This window comes from Podarcis raffonei, chromosome 16 (genome assembly GCF_027172205.1).
Source record: "Podarcis raffonei isolate rPodRaf1 chromosome 16, rPodRaf1.pri, whole genome shotgun sequence".
NCBI lineage: Eukaryota > Metazoa > Chordata > Lepidosauria > Squamata > Lacertidae > Podarcis > Podarcis raffonei.
In genome coordinates this window covers 26,506,644-26,527,448 of record NC_070617.1, presented here as the reverse complement: position 1 = coordinate 26,527,448, position 20,805 = coordinate 26,506,644, and the positions used below count along the sequence as shown (strand labels likewise).

The window sequence follows — 20,805 nt, the reverse complement described above, 5'->3', positions numbered from 1 at the left end:
CAAAAGGCTTCTCCAAGAAGAGAAGGAACGGCAGGTTTTTTGCAGCTGGCATCAGCAAAGGGTGAACCACTTGGCTCTTGAGTCCCACTAACAGTGGTTCTCAACCTGTGGGTCCCCAGATGTTGTTGGACTACAACTCCCATCATTCCTAGCCAGCATGGCCAGTGGTCAGGGATGATGGGAGTTGTAGTCCAACAACATCTGGGGACCCACAGGTTGAGAACCACTGCGTCACTAACACATCCGTAGTTGGCTGGCCACATGAGCACAAGTGGGACCATCACAGGTCTCTTGCCTCAACTCTCACACCCACTCAGCCACATCCCCTTGGCTAGCCTAGAGGGGCCAGGTGGTGTAATGGTTGGAGTAGGGCCTGGGAGACCAGGGTTCACATCCCCCCCTCATCCATGTGACGATCACTTGGGGGCCAGTCACCGCCTCTGAGCCTAACCGACCTCACAGAGCTGTTGTGGGGATTAAATGAGGAAAGGGAGAGCCATGTACACCATCTTTTAGCACCTTGGAGTCAAAAGGTGGGATGTAAAAGCAGTAAATGAATAACACGTCTCTGCCAACCATCAAATTCTGAGGGATCAAATTGTGAGGGGCGTAGAAATTTCTTGGAGCAGCCCAGACTATCAACTAGTCTCCCACACCCCTGTTTCCTTTAACTGAGTAAAATCAACACTTGGAAGTACCTGTGGAGGTCAGAGCCAATTCACCTCAGTAGTTGAATGGTGTTTTTCCATCTTCAGATTGGGAGATTTCCAGGCAGAGAGCAGGATGGTCCAGGTTATCAGAAATGTGGGGTCCGAAAAGTGAATGAAGTCTCTTGGGATAGGAAAGCGAGATGGGGTGAATTCCCGCCCAGTGCTAAATACCCACAAGACCCCAAAAGCAAACCAGCAGGTTCTCATCAGAACTTGGCAGGGGCACCTAAGCCCCTTCCCAGGTCCCATTTATTAGCATTTTAAAACGGGTAGGTGCCTGATCCTTCACACCCTCACACTTGTTAGTGTGCTTTGTAAGGGTTGTTCGCACATTATTCTGTACCTGGGTACAGATAGCCTGTATTTGGGTTCAGCTGCTCGTGAGACAGAGTCTACAGGTGTTCATTTTAAAAGGCACCACCTGTTTTCTCAGGTGTGGGACTGTCCCTGCAGCCTCTCTACATGGCCTTAGGATCATAGAATTGTAGAGTTGGAAGCAACCTCCCAAGGGTCATCTTGTCCAACCTCCTGCCTTGATTGTGGGTGGCTTGTTCCCATCAGATATGAGCAGCCTCATACCCAGGGCTGCTCTGGAAGTCTGTAAGAAACAAGAAAAAAAACAGTGCAGTTTTGAAAGGTTCACTCCCAATTGTATCTGAACAGACAGAATCCAGCTGCTTCACCTAAGGAGCTATCATGCAAAATTTGATTAGAATTCTTGCAGTTGGTTAAAATCAGTGATTAAAATCAGCTGAGTTTTGAAAGACTCAGTCCACCATCTTGATTTTAAAATGCTACCAATTACTGGAGGCAAGTCGCCGTTGATAGCCTTTTCCTCCACGAATTTCGAATCCCATCTGTAGCCATCGCATAAAAATGGAAGTGTGTCTCCACAGATAAACACATAAAACCATACAGTAAAACCATATTAAAAAAAGTTTAAAACATACATGAACTAATGATTGTGGAAGGGTGTATTCTTAATGGTCTGCATAGGCCTGGCAGAATGGAAAGGTTCTTGGCAAGTAGGCACAGAAGACACCTGCCGAACCTCTAGTGGCAGGGCGTTCCACAGGACTGGGCCGATGATTGTTGGCAACGATGATGCTATTGTCAAATGAGCCTCACCAACTCGGGGAACAGCCGACGAGGCTCCTGCAGGTGATCTCAGAGACTGAGCTGGGATTTAAGGACTCAGGCAATCCCTAAGTTGTTCAGGGCTTTGTAAATTAATATACCAGGACCTTAAACCTGGCTCGGTAGAAGATGGGCAGCCAATGCTGCTGTTTAAACAGTGGTGTCATGTGTTCTCAACCAGAAGCTCCTGACAGCATTCTGACCACCCCATTCTTCACCAGCTGGATCTTGAGAACCAGGCCCAAGGGCAGCCCCACATAGAGCACGTTATAGCAATCCAGCCTTATGGCTCCAGCCCATGAAACTTCTGGGGAGTTTGTCCAGGAATGTGCAGAGTACCACCCCCCCCAAGTCTGCTGTTGAAACTCCTGATTTGGGGAGAGGGGTTCAGCCTGTAGTGTATGGGGTGGCTCACATTGTCTTAAATATGTATGTAAGCTAGTTTGGATACTTGTGGTTTTGGGAGGTTAATGGGGAAGGGAAGGCCTAAATATTTTTTTGACAAGTGAGTAAGTAAAAGAAGCAAATAAAGACCCTTTAAAAAGTGCAAAATAGCAGAATAACGCCCCGGGAGCCAGAATTAGATTGTGTAGCCCCATCGGTTACAGTTTTTGGGAGGCTGGCCAACACAACATAAACCCTTCAGAGCAACAGACCACTGCAATTATGGCAACTGCAGAGCCAGGTGATCGTTGCTGCCTTGGCTGCAGAAACAAAGATAAATGGATTACATCTCCATTATTTTCAGATGCAGACTGTTGGGGGAATCACATTTTGCTATTTCTCTCTAGAAAAATGGAGGTGCTCCTTTGCTAGTACTCTGGCTATAAAGGAATGAATAATACATTGCGGTTTTATGTTTTTTCAGAAGCAGCAGCCAGATTCTGCCAGGCTATTCCGGGGGTAGGGGAAACCTCAGACCTGGGAGGGGGGGCATATGTGGCCCTCCAGGCCTCTCCATCTGGCCCTTGGGACTTTTCCCAGGCCATAACCCTCGCTGACCTTGCCGCGCACCCTCTTCAGGTGGTTTTTGCCTTGCTGGGATGAACTGCTTGAACTGCAGTCATAGTTCTTTGCTTGTCTGGATGGAGGGTGGAGTGGGGTATGCATGTGCCAAGTGCCTGTAGAGACCAGCTACCCGGGTAGAGACAGCGTAGCGCAGTGGTTAAAGTGTCAGGCTAGGACCTGTGAGACCAGGGTTCAAACCCACACTTGGCCATGATGCTCACTCCATGTGACATTGGGCCAGTCTCAGTCTCGCCTACCTCACAGGGTTGTTGTAAGGAGGGGGGGAAACCATTTTATACCACCTTGAGCTCTTGGGGGAGGGGTGTAAGTGTAACAAATAAATAATACTGCACAAAGGTAGCACTTAAATTTGTTGCTCCTCCCTACCCACCACTGACATGGTTCCCCCTGAAGGGAATATGACCCTTGGACTCAGGAAAGTCCCCGACGTCTGCAGCAGATCAGCTTGTCGCTTCACATGATTGTATAAAGTTGTAATCATTCAGTACTCTCATCGTGTTGTGGTCTGGGAGGTAGAGAGGAATAGCCCAGTTCTCTCAGAAGCATCATTGTTTACAGCCTGGTGACTCCTTTTTGTCTTGGTTGGGTGTGCTCCTCTAGAATGCTGGGCTTGCTTACTTGCTACTCCTCAGGGCAGCCAGTCCCCAACCTGGTGCCATCCAGATGTTTTAGACTACAACCCCCACCAGTCCCCGCCCCAGTGCAGCCGTGCATTCTCATCCGCAGCAAGTTGAGGAACCGCTGCCCAAGCCCCTCTCTCTCCTGGGCAAGGAGATTTCATTCCTCCTTCCTGTTTCCTTCCACCCCGTCCAAATCCACCAGAATAGGCAGCCTGCTCTCAGCCCAGGTGAATTGAGAAATAAGCATCCAGGCTGCCAAAGTGGCCTTCATACATTTATTTAAGATCTCCTGGCCTCCTTTTGCCCTGCCTTCTTCTGCAAGCCATATTTGGTAGATTGCGGATTTGTTTTAGGAACTGGGCCAGCTGAATCCTACAGGGAGCTCACTTAGCATGTGATTTGCTGCAGGAGAAAAAAATATTCAAGCCTGTGTCTCAGCCAACCTGGTGCCCTCCAGATGTTTATAAACTACAGCTCCCTTCAGCACCCAGCCAGCACGGCCATATTCAATTTTTACCCATTCGCAAAAAATTCCATACTGCCTGCATTAGGAAGAAGAAGCAAAACATAATGTAGGTGTAAGATCAGCAATAAACTAAAGATGCCTTCATAAAGCAACATTGAAATACATTGCAGTGATGCAGGAACCGACAGGTGTTATAGCTTGACACCTGGGATAACTCACGTCAGTAGAGCATGCAACTTTTGCTCTCAGGTTCATGGGTTTGAGCAAAAGATCCCTGCGTTGCAGGGGTTGGACTAGATGACCCTCGTGGCCCCTTCCAACTCTACAATTCTATAATTCTGGAGAGCATCAGGCTGCCATGATGGCTGGGTCTTGACATGGATCCTGGAGGCTTCTTCGTTCTTGCTGTGTATGCACCACCTACTTAAAGCACATGGCTTTCCTCCCAAGAATCCTGGGAACTATAGTTTGCCCTGCATAGAGACACAATTCTCAAGACCCTTAAACTACAGTTCCCAGGATTCTTGGTGGGGCGGATGACCCATGTGCTTTTAACTGTGTGTTGTGTATGCAGCCTCCTTCTGTTACCTTACATATTCTGTGCATAGAGTCTCTGAGTTGCTTCTCTTTTTAAGTCACTTTGAGGCATCTTTTCGTACGGAGTGACAAAGAAATGCAGTATGGTGATGATAATAATAATAATTCATAGCCTTCTCTCCCCACCCTGGTAATTTCTGGGTCTTCATTTGCGAGAGCTCCAGAGGCCCGCTGCCTGCCATGTTGAGGCCTCCTCCTGTCGCACGGCAGTGGCTGGCTTTGATCTTGGTTCTTCGGGCGCCCGTTCTCTCGCAGAGGAGCCGAGAGGTGGAGGAGGAGGAGGAGAATCTGGCAGCGGCTAAGCAGAGCGAGGGGGAAAGGCAGAGAGGCATCTGTGTCTGTCCTGGCGGCAGGATCTCATCTCCTTTTATCTTGTTTAGGTTTCTCCTCTGCCTCCTACTTAAAGGTCCATGTTAAAACCCACCACGGTGTTCCCCTTCCCCAGGTCTCCAGACACCCGGAGCCCATCCCGAATGGGGGAGCAGCGTTCCACAGCGTCAGGACCTATGGCATCAAAGGCAAGCGACTCCCTGCTCTACACTTTCCGTCTCTTGACGTAGGACCTTGTTGGGTGCTGGGGAACGGGTGGATAGGGGAGCGCTTGGGGGGGGGGGCAAGGTGCCGGTCAGGAGATCCGCCGTGTTCTGTTTGGGAGAAGGGCACAGCTGAGTTTTCCTTCAGCTGCCCTAGGTCAAGCTGCGGACGAAGGTTTGCATGTCTGAACACTCTTCCAAGATCAACAGCAGTAACTCGCCCATCACTGCTTGGAGAAAGCTAAGCACATAAGCAGGCTCTCCCACCAGCAGCAAACACCCAAGTGGTCTGGGGACACCCGCTAGCAGAGCAATCACTTAAATCATTAATGCCATCACAGACCTGTTAAACAAGATGGAGCAAGATGCCAAGAGTTGTCCCCAGCAAGCGGGATTGAAGATACCCTGCCTCCGAACTTGGAGGTTCTGTGGCCTAGTAACCATTGATAGCTTTCTCTTCCTCCATGAATCTGACTAATCCCCTTTAGAAGCCATCTAAAACTCTGGGCATCCCTATATGATCCCATGGCAGTGAGTTCCATAAGATCATCCACTATCCTGGTGGCCTCCAGACTTTTTAGGACTAAAACTCCCATCAGCCTGAACCAGCTCAGCTGGGTTTTTTGGGATCCAGAATATCTGGAGAGCACCAGATTAGGAAAGGCTGCACAGTGTAATGGTGCAGGGAGTTTTGTCAAAAGGAGTTGCTCTAACCTCGACTGTTTCCCCTGTCTGACTGTTCCCTTCTTCACCCCACCCTTGCAGTGAGGCTCTGAAGTCCAGAGTTACAAACCTCCACCTGCCTGAAGTAGGACAGTTTAGGAAAAAGTTACAGCTTGGGTTTGCTGGATCTGGCAACCCTAGGAGAACTTTCTGGAGTTACTGAGAAAGAGTTCTGTTTTGATAACTGGGAGAAAGGCCCCTTAGATGGTGGGAGGAATTTAACGTCCCCCCTCCTCTTTCACTAAAGGCCTAAAAATTACATAGTTTCTGGATACATTCTCTGCTTGCCCCTTTATATATCTCCATCCCTTTGAGGCTTAGGCAGGGACCTTTGCGTTCAGGAGGTGCAATGGTCATATAGCCTTGTTCCCTCCCTGCTTAAGATGGTCTCCCTATGAGAATCATAGAATTCTAGGGTTGGAAGGGTCCTCTAGTCCAGCCGCCTGCAATGCAGAAATCACGGTTTAAGAATCCCTGACAGATGGCCACCCAACCTCTGCTTAAAACCTCCAGTGAAAGGAGAGTCTTGAGAGGCTTTGTTGTAGAGCAAGGCTCAAGACGGCGGCAAGCCTCAGGCCTGTTTCTCACAAACATGGCCAGCATGTGGCTAAGCAAGATGGGAGCCATCTCTGCATAGTAAACATCATCCCTGTGCAAGAATACTGGCACGTCAGGGAGGTGGTTAAACTGGAACTCATGACTGCTTCTTACCACCAATGAGCTAGTTTCTGTGCGCAGGGGACGGCTCTGTGTGGACAGGTGCTCAGCCGCATGAGTCCTGGCCAGCAGTCTGAAGTCTAGAGAGCCAGGCACCAGTTTTTGGCTTGACTCAGGGAAGATGGAGAAGATAAGATTGGTGGATGGAATGACTGCCCAGAAACTTAAACCCAATGGGCCGTCATTTAGACTCCTCTGGCTTAGGAAGATGCTGAAAGGCTGTAGTGTGGCATTGACGTGGACTCACTCATTCCCCCATCCCTCTTTCTCGCTCCCGTTTTCTCTGGTCACATTTACACTGTACATTTAAAGCATTATGCTACCACTTTAAACAGTCATGGCTTTCCCCAAAGAAGCCTGAAAACTGTAGTTTTTTAAAGGTGCTGAGGGCTCTGAGGAGACTCACTCTTCCCCCTCACAGAGCTACAATTCCCAGAGTTCCCCGAAAAGAGGGGATTGGTTGTTAAACCACTTACGGATTTGCAGCCCTGGGGGTTCTCCTCACAACTCTCAGCGCCTTGAACAAACTACACTCCCCAGGATTCTTTGGGGGGAGCCATGCCTGTTTAAGTGTTTTCATAGTGTTGAAAATGTCTGGTGTGAATGTGACCCCTCTCGCACATATACAAAGGCGGCCTGGCTAGGAGGTCCAGTTAGGGTGGTCTACGTATGTGGCAGCTTCTGCATGTCACAAAGGGTAGTGCAGGAGTAGCTGGATAGATCTGACCTGGAGGGGGACCACAGTCCACCAGGACCTTCCCCGGATGTGCTCCAGCAGAACAAATCCCCCTCTTGTTTTAATGGGCCTTGCCCAGAATAACATCCCAGCAGATTGTGATGCCATGAGGGTCAGTGCATGAGGATATTTTGGGGGGGTTATCCACCGAAGGAACCAGAATGCCTCTTGACAGCTTTGCCTCCTCCCCCCCCCCATAAAGAATCTGTTCTGGTTTAGCTAAAAGTCATGGGCTTGATTAGTATTTTTTTATATAAGAGATAGCTCACAAGTTGCATCTTGGTTTGTGGGTGGAAGTTGGGCTTTCGTGCGTACTGTCCCAGGAAACAGCCAAGAGCTTAAGGAAGCCTCTTTGGGCAGGGGTTGCTGGGACAACACAGGAAGCTGCCATATACCGAGTCAGACAAATGGTCCATCTAGCTCGGTACTGTCTACACTGACTGGCAGCAGCTGTCCAGGATTTCAGGCAGGAAGTCTCTCCCAACCCTACCTGGGGGCTTGAACCTGATACCTTCTGTTTGCAAGGCAGACAGGGACAGCCCTTAAGTGAGTCAGGGATTCTCCTTCCTAAGAAGCTTTTAGCCACTTTCATCTCTCTTGTGCTGATGCCAGCAGTCTGGTTTTGGTTTTGAGTTGGAGAGAGTAGCGAAGCAATGCTTTCGTTGCACTTTCCGAGACCACCCCTGTGGAAGACGCTTGCAAGGCTCTGCGTGGCTCTTGGGTTTCTTGAGAGATCCTAAGATGGGCCTTCCCAAAAGTGCTTTCGCTCGGCCATCGCTAGCCTGGTGCTGTCCAGCTGTTTTGGACTTCAGCTTCCATCAGCTGCTGGGCTGATGGGAATTGTATTCCAAAACAGCTGGAGGGAGGCACCAGACTGACGAAGACTGCTTTTGCGTTAGGTGGGGAACAGGATCAGGCTCATTCTATATCCAGAGGATCATGATTCCTAACAACTACGAGGAAAGACTGGGATGTGTCTTGCTGGATTGAGTGGAGCCAGGAGGACTGAAATTTGGTTAGATCCCTCCCCCGCCGTGACCCTTCATTTAAGGTCAGGCAATGCTGCTTGGTATTAAGGGAGAGTCTTTCTGGACTTGACTCACCCCCCCAACCCAAATATTGAGGCAGGATGATGGCTGGCGTTAAACCACATGCCGGTTCCCGAGTAGCTTTGCAGTCTCATGAAGTCCTAGACCCATTGCGTTGGAAGGGACCCAGAGAGTAATCTAGTCCATTCCCCTGCAGTGAGGCCAGGTTGGAGCTTCACCATTGCATAAGGCTCAAAGAGGGGAGCCTACCTGGCCCAGCACCCCAAACCCATCTCAGCCAAGGCTTCCCCTTTCCTTGGAAACTGCTTTGTAGGGAAGGGAAGAAACACATGAGCTGACTTTTTGACTAACATAAATGCATGAGGACAAGCAGGCTATAGGGGACCTTGATGGGCTCTGCCGCCCTGGCAACCCTCCCAACATTTTGCACTACTTCACCCCACAGTCACATGGCTGTACTGGTTGGGAATTGTAGTCCAAAACTATGTAGGGCACCAGGTTGGGGAAGGCTGAGCTAGTCATTTTAGTGTAAGATTACCAGACGTCCCCGTTTCCCAGAGACAGTCCCCAGATTTACAAATCAGTCCCCTGACAAAATCCATCTAGTAGGAAGTTGAAAAGTGTCCCCGGATTCATTGAAAAAAATCTGGTAACCTTATTTTAGTGGGTTTACGTCCACACAGCTGGACTGGGAAACTGGCAGGTTGCAAAGAGGTTCAGACGGATACTTTGGGATAGACAGGGAGGGGGGCTGTGGCATGACCTTTAGCATGGCAAATCCACGGCAGGGGTCTAAAGAACGTGCCTTTTTTCTTTTTTTCTGTCTCCCTAGAAGGCCAGAAATGCTCACCTTTGGATCAGATTGAGAGCTCGGATTCCTACGGAGACCTCTCGGACGCCAGCGACCTCAAGACCCCCGAGAAACAGAACGCCAATGGCTCCTTCTCCTCCTGCGACATGGTGGTCGCCAAGAATAAATTGGAGTCGGAGGGGGATAAGAAGTACCCTTGCCCCGAATGTGGCAGCTTTTTCAGATCCAAGTCCTATCTTAACAAACACATACAGAAAGTCCATGTCCGCTCCCTGGGGGCCCCCTTAGGGGACTTGGGGCCTGCCCTGGGCTCCCCCTTTTCCCCACAACAGAACATGTCTCTCCTGGAGTCGTTCGGGTTTCAGATTGTCCAGTCCGCCTTTGCCTCCTCTTTGGTGGATCCAGAGGTCGACCCACAGCAAATGGGGCCGGATGGAAAATGAGGCTGGCTCCCTCCTTGACATAGCGGCTGTCTGCTTTGGGTGTCTTAAGATGGCTGTGGGCAATGTGTGGGAGCTGACAAAAAAATCCAGTTTTGTAGTGGGGAGATTTTTCTGTTTGGATTCCTTTTAGGTCCTCCCTTCCCTTCTCCCCGAAATCTTCCCCGGGGGGCAGAGAGTGTGCGTGTGTTGGGGGCCAGCTGTGGGGTTATCACCTGCACGGCAACGAATGGAGGGGCAGCCTTTGGGGGCTGCACCCCATGGCAGGGCAAAACGGCGCCAAGCACCCAGAAGGTCTGTGGGCGACCCCAGCTTGGAACCCCGCGGATGAAAACTAAACACCCCAAAGGCTGGTTGGGGGAATGTTAAGAAACCCTAGTTGATCTGGCAGAGAATTAGATGTGTGTCTCTCCTATCCTTTTATTTTGGTCCTTCATCCTTCTCTGCCTCATGACCCTTTCCTGAGATTCGCATTGTTAGCATCGTCGTCTGCTCATAAAAGCACATACCTGTGAGGTATCTAGTAGGTAGAGGTACCATTGTTCTTTAGGAAGAAAGGAAGAAGAAGAAAAAACCACCAGAAAACGCAACTTACGAAAGCTTTTATTTTCTTTTTTGAAGAAGTCGAGGATGCTGTGCCAGAGGCAAGGGAGTTGAGGGAGGGTGCCCGCTGTCTGGCCCCACCAGATTCAAATCAGTCCTTGGGTGCAACCAAGCAGCAAAGTTCTCCTGAAAGTGGTGGGTGGGTGTGGGGGAGGTCAGGCAGGTGAGGCCACCCAGGAGCAAATCTCCCGCTCATTCCATTCGGGCTCCTTCAGGAGAATTTTAACTCAGTTTTATGCTGCTTTTTTTTCTAACTCGCTCTCGATATTCTCTCTCTCTCTCTCTTTCTCTTATTATGATTCTGATTATTACATTTATGATTTTAGGACCTGTTGTAGTGATTTGCTACTGAGAAGCCCTTCCGAGGGAATTATACAGAGAGCTCTTAAAGCAGCTGTCATGTTAGGGTTAGTATTAATTTTTTTTTAGATGTATCATAATTAATAATAAACTTGGCTAGTTGATTGTTTTTAAGTCTATGGGATAATATAGTTATGCAAAACGGAAGAAAAGGGGAGGGGGAAGGTTTAAAAACAAAAGTAAAGGCAAGAGCCACACACTCGGTTGGCTGATGCATAAAGACCCCAAAAGATGAAATTGATCGGCAAAAACGATTAATTTTTCTGTACTACCAACCTGTTTAGTGCAAATGAATTATAGAGTTCAGAGTGATTAAAAAAAAGAAAAAACAATTTGATTGGACTGCATTAAAGAAGTTAGAATGGTTACTTTATGCCCCTTCTTTTTGTCTGGTTTATTTTATTTTAATGTGGGGAACGTTTTGGTGAGGCATATGGAACTTTTCACTTTGAACCTGCTGTTAATTTCACAAGAGGAAAGGAAACCCTCCCGTCAAGGAAAACGGCACTGCTTTTCGGAGACACTTAAGCTGTGTCCAAGTCAGGCGTTGGGTTCAGAAGTTGGTTGAGCAGATGTAATATTTTTTTGGGGGGGGAGGTGCATGATCCTGCTTGAGTCAAGCAATTCGAATCTCCAGGGAGCTGACTGGTCAAAGGGGCAGTGGGTTAGGTAATTTATAGGCCCTTAACTTCCCCACTGAAATCAATGGGGACATAGAACTGTTCTAGTTTTGCTACATCACATTCCCAATAATCCTAATGGGTGAGTACTGTATAGCAAAAAAAACAGTCACCACCAAGCCCTAATGATATACTTGTCTCCTTGAGATGCAAATAATAGGTTCTGCTGTTGTTGTTGTTCTTAACTGGATGATATGAAGGTGTTCTCTGTTTCACAAAAAATAGAGCTTTGGCGCAGATAAAAGGTCACCGAAATGGTGGAGCGTATAGCTACCGTTTTTGTTAGAATCTGCACATTAAGGTTGGGGATCCTTGCTAGGGCAAGATGCAAGGCATTTCTGTAAAGACATGCAGGCAATGGAACGTAAAACGAGCTTGCTGGATCATGCCATACACCCACCTAGTCCATTATCCTCTTCTCACAGTGGCTACATAGATGCCCCAATAGGAAGCCTTCAACCAGGACCCAAGCAGAGTGCAAGAGCCCTCTCGCCTCCTGCGGTTTCCAGCAACTGGTGTTCAGTAGCATTAAGAACAAAAGCGGAGGCTGATGGATCAGACCAATGGTTCATCTAGTCTTACATCCTGGTCGCACAGTGGCCAACCAGATGCCTGAATGGGAAGCCTGCAAGCAGGACCCTAGAATAGAATAGAATAGAATTTATTATTTATACCCCACCCATCTGGCTGGGTTTCCCCAGCCACTCTGGGCAGCTTTCAACCAAGTATTAAAATACAGTGGTCTTTTAAACATTAAAAGCTTTCCTAAAGAGGGCTGCCTTCAGATGTCTTCTAAAAGTCTGGTAGTTCTTCTTCTCTTTGACATCTGGTGGGAGGGCATTCCACAGGGCGGGTGCCACTACTGAGAAGGCCCTCTGCCTGGTTCCCTGTAACCTCACTTCTCGCAGTGAGGGAACCGCCAGAAGGCCCTTGGAGCTGGACCTCAGTGTCCAGGCTGAACAAAGGGGGTGGAGACGCTCCTTCAGGTATATTGGACCAAGGCCGTTTAGGGCTTTAAAGGTCAGCACCAACACTTTGAATTGTGCTCGGAAACGTACTGGGAGCCAATGTAGTACAGTACCCAAGCATAAGAGCACTTTCCCCTCCTTCCCACAACTGTTACTCAGAAGCATTTCTGCCTCCAACCCGTGGAGACAGACCAGAGCCATCACAGCTAGTAGCCATTTATAACCCTATCCTCCACAAATATGTCTAATCCTCTTAAAGCCATCTAGTTTCAACAGAGGGGTTTATGTGTCTGTCTTGTGGGTACGATGCCACAGTACAGCCTAACACAGGTGTGTGTGTGCGAACAAGTCCACAAAGTTTCTAGATTCAGGTAGGTAGCCATGTTGGTCTGACGCAGTCGAAAAATATAAGAAATAAAAGTATCTGAAGAAGTGTGCATGCACACAAAAGCTTATACAGTGATATCTCGGGTTACAGACACTTCAGGTTACATATGCTTCAGGTTACAGACTCCGTTAACCCAGAAACAGTACCTCGGGTTAAGAACTTTGCTTCAGGATGAGAACAGAAATCGCGTGGCAGCGGGAGGCCCCATTAGCTAAAGTGGTGCTTCAGGTTAAGAACGGACCTCCAGAACAAATTAAGTTCTTAATCTGAGGTACCACGAACAAACTTTGTTGGTCTCTAAGGTGCTACTGGACAAATCCACAAAGGCTTAGCAGCGAGACCAGATCTGCTGGGATGCAGGATAAAATTCCAGTTTTAGTCAGATCAACCAGAAACGGTGCTTCCAAGACGGCAGTCAAACCCAGCAGTTTTGAAAACATGCCGACACATATTAGTATAGTATAGCTTTTCCCAACCTGGTGCGCTCCAGATGTAGGCTACAGCTGCCATAAACCTCTGCATCATGGTGCCACACCAGCTGGGGCTTGTGGTAGTCTAAAACATCTGGAAGGCTGGGGGGGTAGTGGTTAAAGTTGCACACAGGAGCCCCACCGGTCTGCATCTCCTGGACAAACAGCAAAACTCTCCTGCACTCACACCAGCAGTCTGAGCTATATTGTCTGGTATCAACAGAGACCTGGACAGGCCCCTCGCTATGTGCATCGTAATGGCTACAGTCGTGGAGAAGGGATCCCAGATCGGTTCACTGCTTCCGTCCCTGGGAATAGTGGCTATTTAACCATCACTAACATCCAGCCTGAAGATGAGGCTGACTATTACTGTGGGCTTGGTTTGGCAGCACTGCTGGGTTCCACAGTGATCAAATCTGATGGGGAACTGAGACAAAAACTTCTTTCAGTGCAATGAGCTGAGAACTGCTACAGAGTGTTTTATTTGATCGTGTCTTGAGCTCTTTGAACAAGAGAACCAGCTACAAGATATTGTAGAGAAACGGGGGGTTGACTTTTTGCTGCTCAACTCCCCAAGGGACTGTGAGTCCCCTAAGTCCATGATCAGTCAGAGGAGAATGGATGGAGGCAGGATCCAGTGATAGCAAGGCAGATATATTTTTTTCTGTGAGCAGTAGAGTGTGTTTGGTGCTTTTCAGGTGTTTCAGCCCTTAGCCTTCATCCAGTTGCTTTCCAGAGAGTAAATTCCCCTACTTCACTCATTTGCCAAAGGTGCTTCTGAGCTGCGTCACTGGCAGAAAGAACCCCGGAAGATATTGTGTCCAAGGAAACTAACATTGTAAGCATGGGTGGGGAACCGCAGACTGGGGGGTGGTCACATAGTAGATTTAAATGGCCTCCCTATCCAGCTGTCAGAATTTTCCAGTGCTAGATTTATGTATAGGCTAAGTAGGCTGAAGCCTAGGGCCTCTAAATCTAGGGTTGCGAAGAGCAAGGCGCATGGTGCACAGGCCAGTCCCTCCGATTCCAATAAAGACGAACAGAGGAATCAGCTGTGATAAACAGAACGTTTTGAGATCAAAAGCCAAAGTTGAAAACCGGAATAAGTCGCCTATGACAGTGTGCATGGGAGAGGTCAACTACGAATGACACCAGATTCAGGTGGAAGGCCATGTTGATCTGTCATAGTCATAATAAATAACAAGATGAAAAAATCTTTTTTAATAATTCCAGTGGCACCTTAAAGATCAACTCAATATAAGTTTTCAAGGTATGAGCTTTTGTGTGTAATACACACTTCGTCATATACTTCAGCCTCATAACTGTTGAAGACTGTTATGGCAGTTGGTTCCACAAAGAAGGGCAAGGGATTCTTAAAGGGATAGGTGACCAAAATTAGCTTCTAATTGCATTCTATACAAGATCTTAAAGTAGCTGTCTTATTGCAGAAGAATTTTAGAAATACACTTGAAAGAGAAGTTGCTGAATTACAACTCATTACCAAACTAAAAACTATGGAGAGACCTGGTCTGAATGGAGATATTGGATTCATGTCCCATTATACATACTAAAGCTAAATTACTGGAATTATTAAAAAATATCTTTTCATATTTCATCTTGTTATTTATTCCGAATGACACCTGCACACAAACAAGCAACTTCCTTGGGCAGACAACGTCTGCTCCCAGGTTGCTAACTAATGCTTTTTAAGTCTCCCGCTGCAATTTTTATTTATGAGAGAATTATGAGAGGGGCGTACTTGTGCATGTACCATACTTGCTGGCGCCAGAGTTGCTTTCTTAGTTTTGGCTTCCCTCCCTTTTTTCTTTTAAAGTATTCTTTTTTCTGCTAGCATGGTTGGAAACGATGAAGGCCCAGCAAGCTTGAAGCAAGAACCAAAGGAAACTACGCCCTCCAGAGCTTCGTTTCCTCTGTGCAAGTTAGTTTCCTCTGTGCAGGCCACACCTCCCTGGGGTGCATGAAAATAGGGGCCCTTCTGCAGCTCCACCACCGGGAATGGAATAAGGAGCCCCACTTTTGAGGGAGCTGCCTAAAATGTCTCAATGTGCTGGAGGTGTCCAGAAATCTTTCCATTGGCCTCCCCTCACCTGTCCCCGCCCCCACCTGAAGCTTTTGACTGCATCATTCCCAGCTAGCACAAACCCTCTTGTCTTATTCCAGCATGGCTGGGCTGCCTAAGGCTCATGGGAATTGTAGTCAAGCAAGATCTGGAGTGCTCCAGGTTCATCCAAGCTGCCATGAAGTAATGCAGAATCCAGGACTGGGGAAACGGGCCCTCCAGATATTGTCAGACTGCAACTCCCATCAGCCTCAGCCAACATGGCCAATGGGCAGTGATAATAGGAGTCATAGCCCAGAAACATCTGGAGGGCCAATACCTGGTATGCATTCGCAAAACTTCACGTGTTATTCTGTGGACATCAAGAACTAGGTTTCCTGGAGCTTCAATTTCAGGGAGCGTCAGGTGTACAGATCGCCATAACCTAATATTTCAGTGGTAGAACACCTGCTTGGCATGCAGAAGGTTCTGGGTTCTAAGCCAGATGCACGCACAGCTTGATTCTGCTGAACCATCACAGGCTTTCTTGCCTCCACCCCTTTTCAGCCTTTTGGATGGAAAAGAGTTGCGGCTTAGCAGTGTTTCCCAAACTTGGGTCGCCAGCATTTTTTGGACTACAACTCCCATCACCCCCAGCTAGCCAGACTGGTGATCAGGGAAGATGGGAATTGTAGTCCAAAAAAAACAGCTGGGACCCAAGTTTGGGAAACTCTGTGCTAGAGGATCTGCTTTGCATGCAGAAGGCCCCAGGTTTAGTAGCCAGCATCCTCATGTAGGACTGGGAACATCTGAAACCCTGGAGAGATGTTGCCAGTCTGTGTAGACAACATGGAGCTACATGCACCGAGACTCAGCAAAAGACAGATTCCCATGTCCCTAAAATGGGAATCTAGGTAACACCTTGAGTATGTGAGGGGAGCAGGTGTCGGTAGCTGACACCACCACCTTCAGGGTTGTGGTGGCTAAAGCCTGATCAACTCCCTGCTGCTGCTTTTTTAAAAAAAAACTTTTTAGATGCCAGAATAAGAAACATTTAATTGCTGCAAGCACCTGGAGAATTGAAGATGTCTTTATTGGGGCGGGGGGGAATTAAAATTAGAAGTGGAAACCTGGAACAACTTCTTGGGATAAGAAAAGGAAATTATTTTCAGGGAGGCATTATGCACCCAACAGCTAAGAGACCTGCAGGCCGTGCCATGTGGCTGGTGAATCCTCCTTACACAATTCTATCGTGTGTGCCAGCAAGCCAGCCAGCCAGCCAGCTCTCTCACATACACCCCTCCTGCAGGCTTCAGATTTCAGATAACCTGCATGGTTTCAGATATCCAGATGGCCTTGCAAGGGCCAGCAGACACCTCCGGTTCTGGTGAGGAATACCTCGACTTTGCAGACAGTTCGGGACAAGTGTCTTGTCCGTTCAAGGGCACCCTCTGGCCTGTGTGCCGTGATGCAGAGAGTGGCTGGGAGCTCCCCACTTTATCTCTCACACACAGAGACCGTTCTTGTTTTCTCCTTTCCTCCTCCACCTGGGAAAGGGACGCAGGGAGTGCCTTGGCTCCAGCCAAAAGGCACGTGATCACATTGGGCACTGTGTTGATCTGCCACATACCTGCTTCCCCAAAGCCAAACAATCTTCAGCCAAGCCCAGAAATTATTGATAGCTGGAGCAGAAGGCGTAGCAGTTCCTTGGCTGGTAGCGCTCTCTTCCCTTCCTGCCCTCCCCCTGCCACAAATATATGGCACATTTTGATCTCTTGGTGGAGAGGGAACAATCTGAACCAGCCTGCCTTAATGTGCTGCTCTCCAGCTGCGAAAAACACCCTGCCTGGAGAGCTGCTGCCAGTCAGGGCTAGATGCACCAGTGCTCTCTGACTCTATAAAGCAGTTTCCACTGTTCCTTTTAGGGCCTCTGGGTCCATAAGAGTCTTTTTTTAATATAATGTGTGATAGGAATTTTGAGGTGTTAGATATATGTTAAATGTTCATAAGTGTATCAGCCAAGCACGTACATAGATCAGCACAGGAAGACCGACCTGGAACCATTTTGATTTTCAAACTGTCCCAAATGTTTTCTCTGCAAGGTCAAAGGAAAATGGAAAAGCCTCCCCATTGTCTTTTCCTTCACAAATCCTGTCTTAAGGGTATGTCTGTGTTTGAATAGGGTGTGAGCCTGTGACCTGGTCCAGGAACTAAGTATTTATCACTACAAAAGACTGGCCAGGCTCCCCAGGCAATCCAATCAAGTAACCTGCCAAACAGGAGATAAACAACAACAGGAGAAAAACAACATTCAAATTTCTGTTTAGACCGCCTTTTCTGTGATGTAGGTATGTGAGGAGTGGTCTTAGGTTACACCCCTTCTGTGATGTATGTATAATGTTTCTGGGGGTGGTCTTAATCTACAGGGTGGCAATTTCAAAAGTCTTTATAAGACCTTGCGTGCCATTTTTCTGGGTCCCTCCTCCTCTCCTGCAGGTTAGGGGAGCACCCTGTTGCAACAGATCAATAAAGATCAAGCTTACTAGCTGCTTTGCTTCTCAATATTCTCTGGTTGGCCTCTGTTATTCTCCCCTACCAATAGGGAACCTATGTAAGGACTCTATATGGGCTCTTGGATACACCATAAGGGAAAAGGGCAATTTTTGTTTACAACAGATGCCACTTAATGTATGGCCAAAACTTGTCGAGCCTTTGCACCACCTTTGTCATCAGAGAGTCAGAGGCCGTGGCTGGGCTATCATGTGTTTGTTACAAAAACACAAACCTTGGAGATAAAAGAGAAGGAAAATAGCAGCAGGCCAAGGTCATCTGAGGAGGCAAACGGTTGGGAGAGCCAGAAATAGCAGCCTTTCGCCATCCAAGGTCTTGTGCTTTAACCACAAGACCCAACCTCTGAAGACTTTTAGCGCTGGCTTTTAGAGAGATGTTCTCCTATTCAGAATGAAGTCATCTCTTCCCCCGACGATGAGAAGGAAGATCCGACAGCTGGATGTGGATGCAGTATCTAGCTAGCAGCTTCCCAATCTGCTCACATCATCAACACATGTGGTGCTTTATGTTTCAGTAGCAGAATCGTCACCACCACGAAAGCAACAAAGCTCCCTGCATCACAAAACTTTCTAAATTTCAACTGGGGGGAAAGGGAAAGGAGCGATGGGCACCCGTTTTTAAGAATTACGGGGAATAAGAATGTGCATATCTGCAATTCTAGTGGTTAAGGGCGTCTTGGACTAAATACTTGCAAAGTCCCCAGTGCCCAATTTGGTTCTCAGTGCTGTATATTTAATTTATTTGCTTTTTATTTCGTAAAACTGATACACCACTCGATTGCAAAACCTCAAAGCAGTTTACAAAGGGACCGCCCCCCAAAAGGCTGCAGTTTATTAATATCAAAAAAATGTGTACACCGCTTGGTTGTCTAAACAAAACAAAACTTCAAAGAGGTTTACAAAAAAAAACCAATAAAATTTTCAATGAGTATAATAAGCAATAATTAAAACTCATTTGAGTTGGCTGTTCTGTTCAGAGGTGGAACAGCAGCTAGGAGGTCATTGCTTTGGAGTTCTCTATGGTACAGCCACATTACGAATGCTATTTGTAATAGGAGCACTACTGCAATTTTTTTGGGGGTGGGCCTGTTTATGGACCCACAAATGGGCTTAAATGACATGGGGGAGACAGAGGTTTGGGGCTCAGAGCCACGTGAGGTTGGGCCTTCTACGCTGGAAGGGCAGCCCTCCTGTTACTGAATTATGTAAGTATCAGGAAATCCTCCAGGTACTTTCCATGGATGAAGGGCTGGGTGCTTTATCTGTCAATTTGATGGAATGTGGATACACCCAGCACCTTCTCAATTATTTGTGACAGCTGTCCTATCGCATGTTGCTTGAACTGCAATTCTTCCGTTTGCTTTCTCCCAGGTTCCAAGAATGAAAAGTTGTTCCTGGAACCTGAGAGAAAGCAAAAGTAAGTATTGCAGCCCAAGCAACATGTGATTTTCATCCCCTCCCTGCTTTGTTGGCCTTGTGTAATGGTGGTACCCCTGGACAAAAACTGTCCAAACTTTTTCTGAGATGCACTCAATTCCCTAGGAGTTAGATGTGTCTGTTTCCCTGCTGGAGTTACTTTGATTTCAACCAGGGCTGGGGAACCACTTTTGCCCAGCTGGACAGATCAAAATGCACCCACTCTTCCTCAGGACACTTTTGACAGATGGTCACATCGGTCCACTTTTAAATCACCTGCTTTCATGGAATGCCAATTTTTTTATTTGTATCTTTCTCTCTGAATGAAGGGACGCGGGTGGCGCTGTGGGTAAAACCTCAGCACCTAGGACTTGCCGATCGTATGGTCGGGCGGTTCGAATCCCTGCGGCGGGGTGAGCTTCCGTCGTTTGGTCCCAGCTCCTGCCAACCTAGCAGTTTGAAAGCACTCTTAAGTGCAAGTAGATAAATAGGTACCGCTTTATATAGCGGGAAGGTAAACGGCGTTTCCGTGTGCTGCGCTGGTGCAGGCTCGCCAGAGCAGCTTCGTCATGCTGGCCACGTGACCCGGAAGTGTCTCCGGACAGCGCTGGCCCCCGGCCTCTTAAGCGAGATGGGCGCGCAACCCCAGAATCGGACACGACTGGCCCGTACGGGCAGGGGTACCTTTACCTTTACTTCTCTCTGAATAGTACCATTTGACTTAAAATTCCTTTGCAAAACCTGTATCTGAAAAGTGTTTCCATCTTGTACTAGAAGGAAAAAACTGGTGTTCTGATAGTCAAACGGAGAATATAACTAGGTATAGATCTGGTGTAGTTTGATAGTGGTATACATAGAATCATAGAATTGTAGAGTTGGCAGGGATCTCCCCAAGGTTAATCTAGTCCAATCCTCTGCAATGCAGGAATCAAAGCTAAAGTATCCCTTGCAGATGGCCATCCAACCTGAGTTTAAAAACCTCCCAGGAGAGGGAGTCTGTTCCACTGCCAAACAGCTCTTGCTGTCAAAAAGTTATTCCTAATGCTTAGTTGGAATCTCCTTTCCTGTCATTCAAATCCATTGATTCAGGTCCTACCATCTGGAGCAGCAGAAATCAAGTTTGCTCCATCTTCCATGTGACAGCCCCTTCACATTGTCTTAAGATGGCTACAGATTTCCTCTCAGTCTCCTCTCTCCCAGGCTAAACATACCCAGCTTCCTCAACAAGTCCTCATAAGGCTTGGCTTCCAGACCCTTGATCCTATTGGTCTCCACATAATGTTGAATTTGGCTTTTTTTTCTTCAGTAACTACATTTGGAAGTGATTGCCCATCTTCTTTTAAATGTGATTTCCTATTTGCCTTTTAGGCGCACATGGATTTCAACTCTGAGTTTCTGAACTAAATCCTTACTGGAGCTGCAGGAGGGATATATACCTCCAGGAACTCTGGTAGCTGAGGTTTGTTTACAGGACAAAAAATAGCTTGAACTCCACCTCCACGTCACAGGCCTGTGCCAAAAATATGCCAGTCTGCCAGAATATGCTCACAGCCCACACTATGCCCTGACATGCTTTTCTGGCAATTTCCAGCTGGAAAAGGCAAGCAGCAATTTGCAGGCAGACATGGGCACACCCAGAATCTCATTGCGGCTGTGTTGATTCTATGTGAGAGCGACATAACATATTATCTAATGTGGGAACTTTCCTAACCTTCTGGACTAC

The 20,805-nt window shown here is 47.7% G+C and overlaps 1 protein-coding gene across 7 annotated transcripts in view; it reads left to right on the top strand.

Annotated features, from left to right (window-relative positions):
* The window catches only part of PATZ1 (POZ/BTB and AT hook containing zinc finger 1), a 31,465-nt gene extending 20,561 nt beyond the window's left edge, over positions 1 to 10,904 (top strand). For 3 of the 7 annotated variants that reach the window (XM_053368126.1, XM_053368124.1, XM_053368123.1), the window contains 2 exons: positions 4,940 to 5,077; positions 9,150 to 10,904. In XM_053368126.1, coding sequence (XP_053224101.1) covers positions 4,940 to 5,077; positions 9,150 to 9,571 — 560 coding nt within the window. In that variant the 3' untranslated portion in view covers positions 9,572 to 10,904. The remainder of the gene's footprint in view (positions 1 to 4,939; positions 5,078 to 9,149) is intronic. The other 4 variants (XM_053368128.1, XM_053368127.1, XM_053368125.1 and 1 more) reach the window with 3 other exon arrangements.
* Positions 10,905 to 20,805: the final 9,901 nt, after the last annotated feature.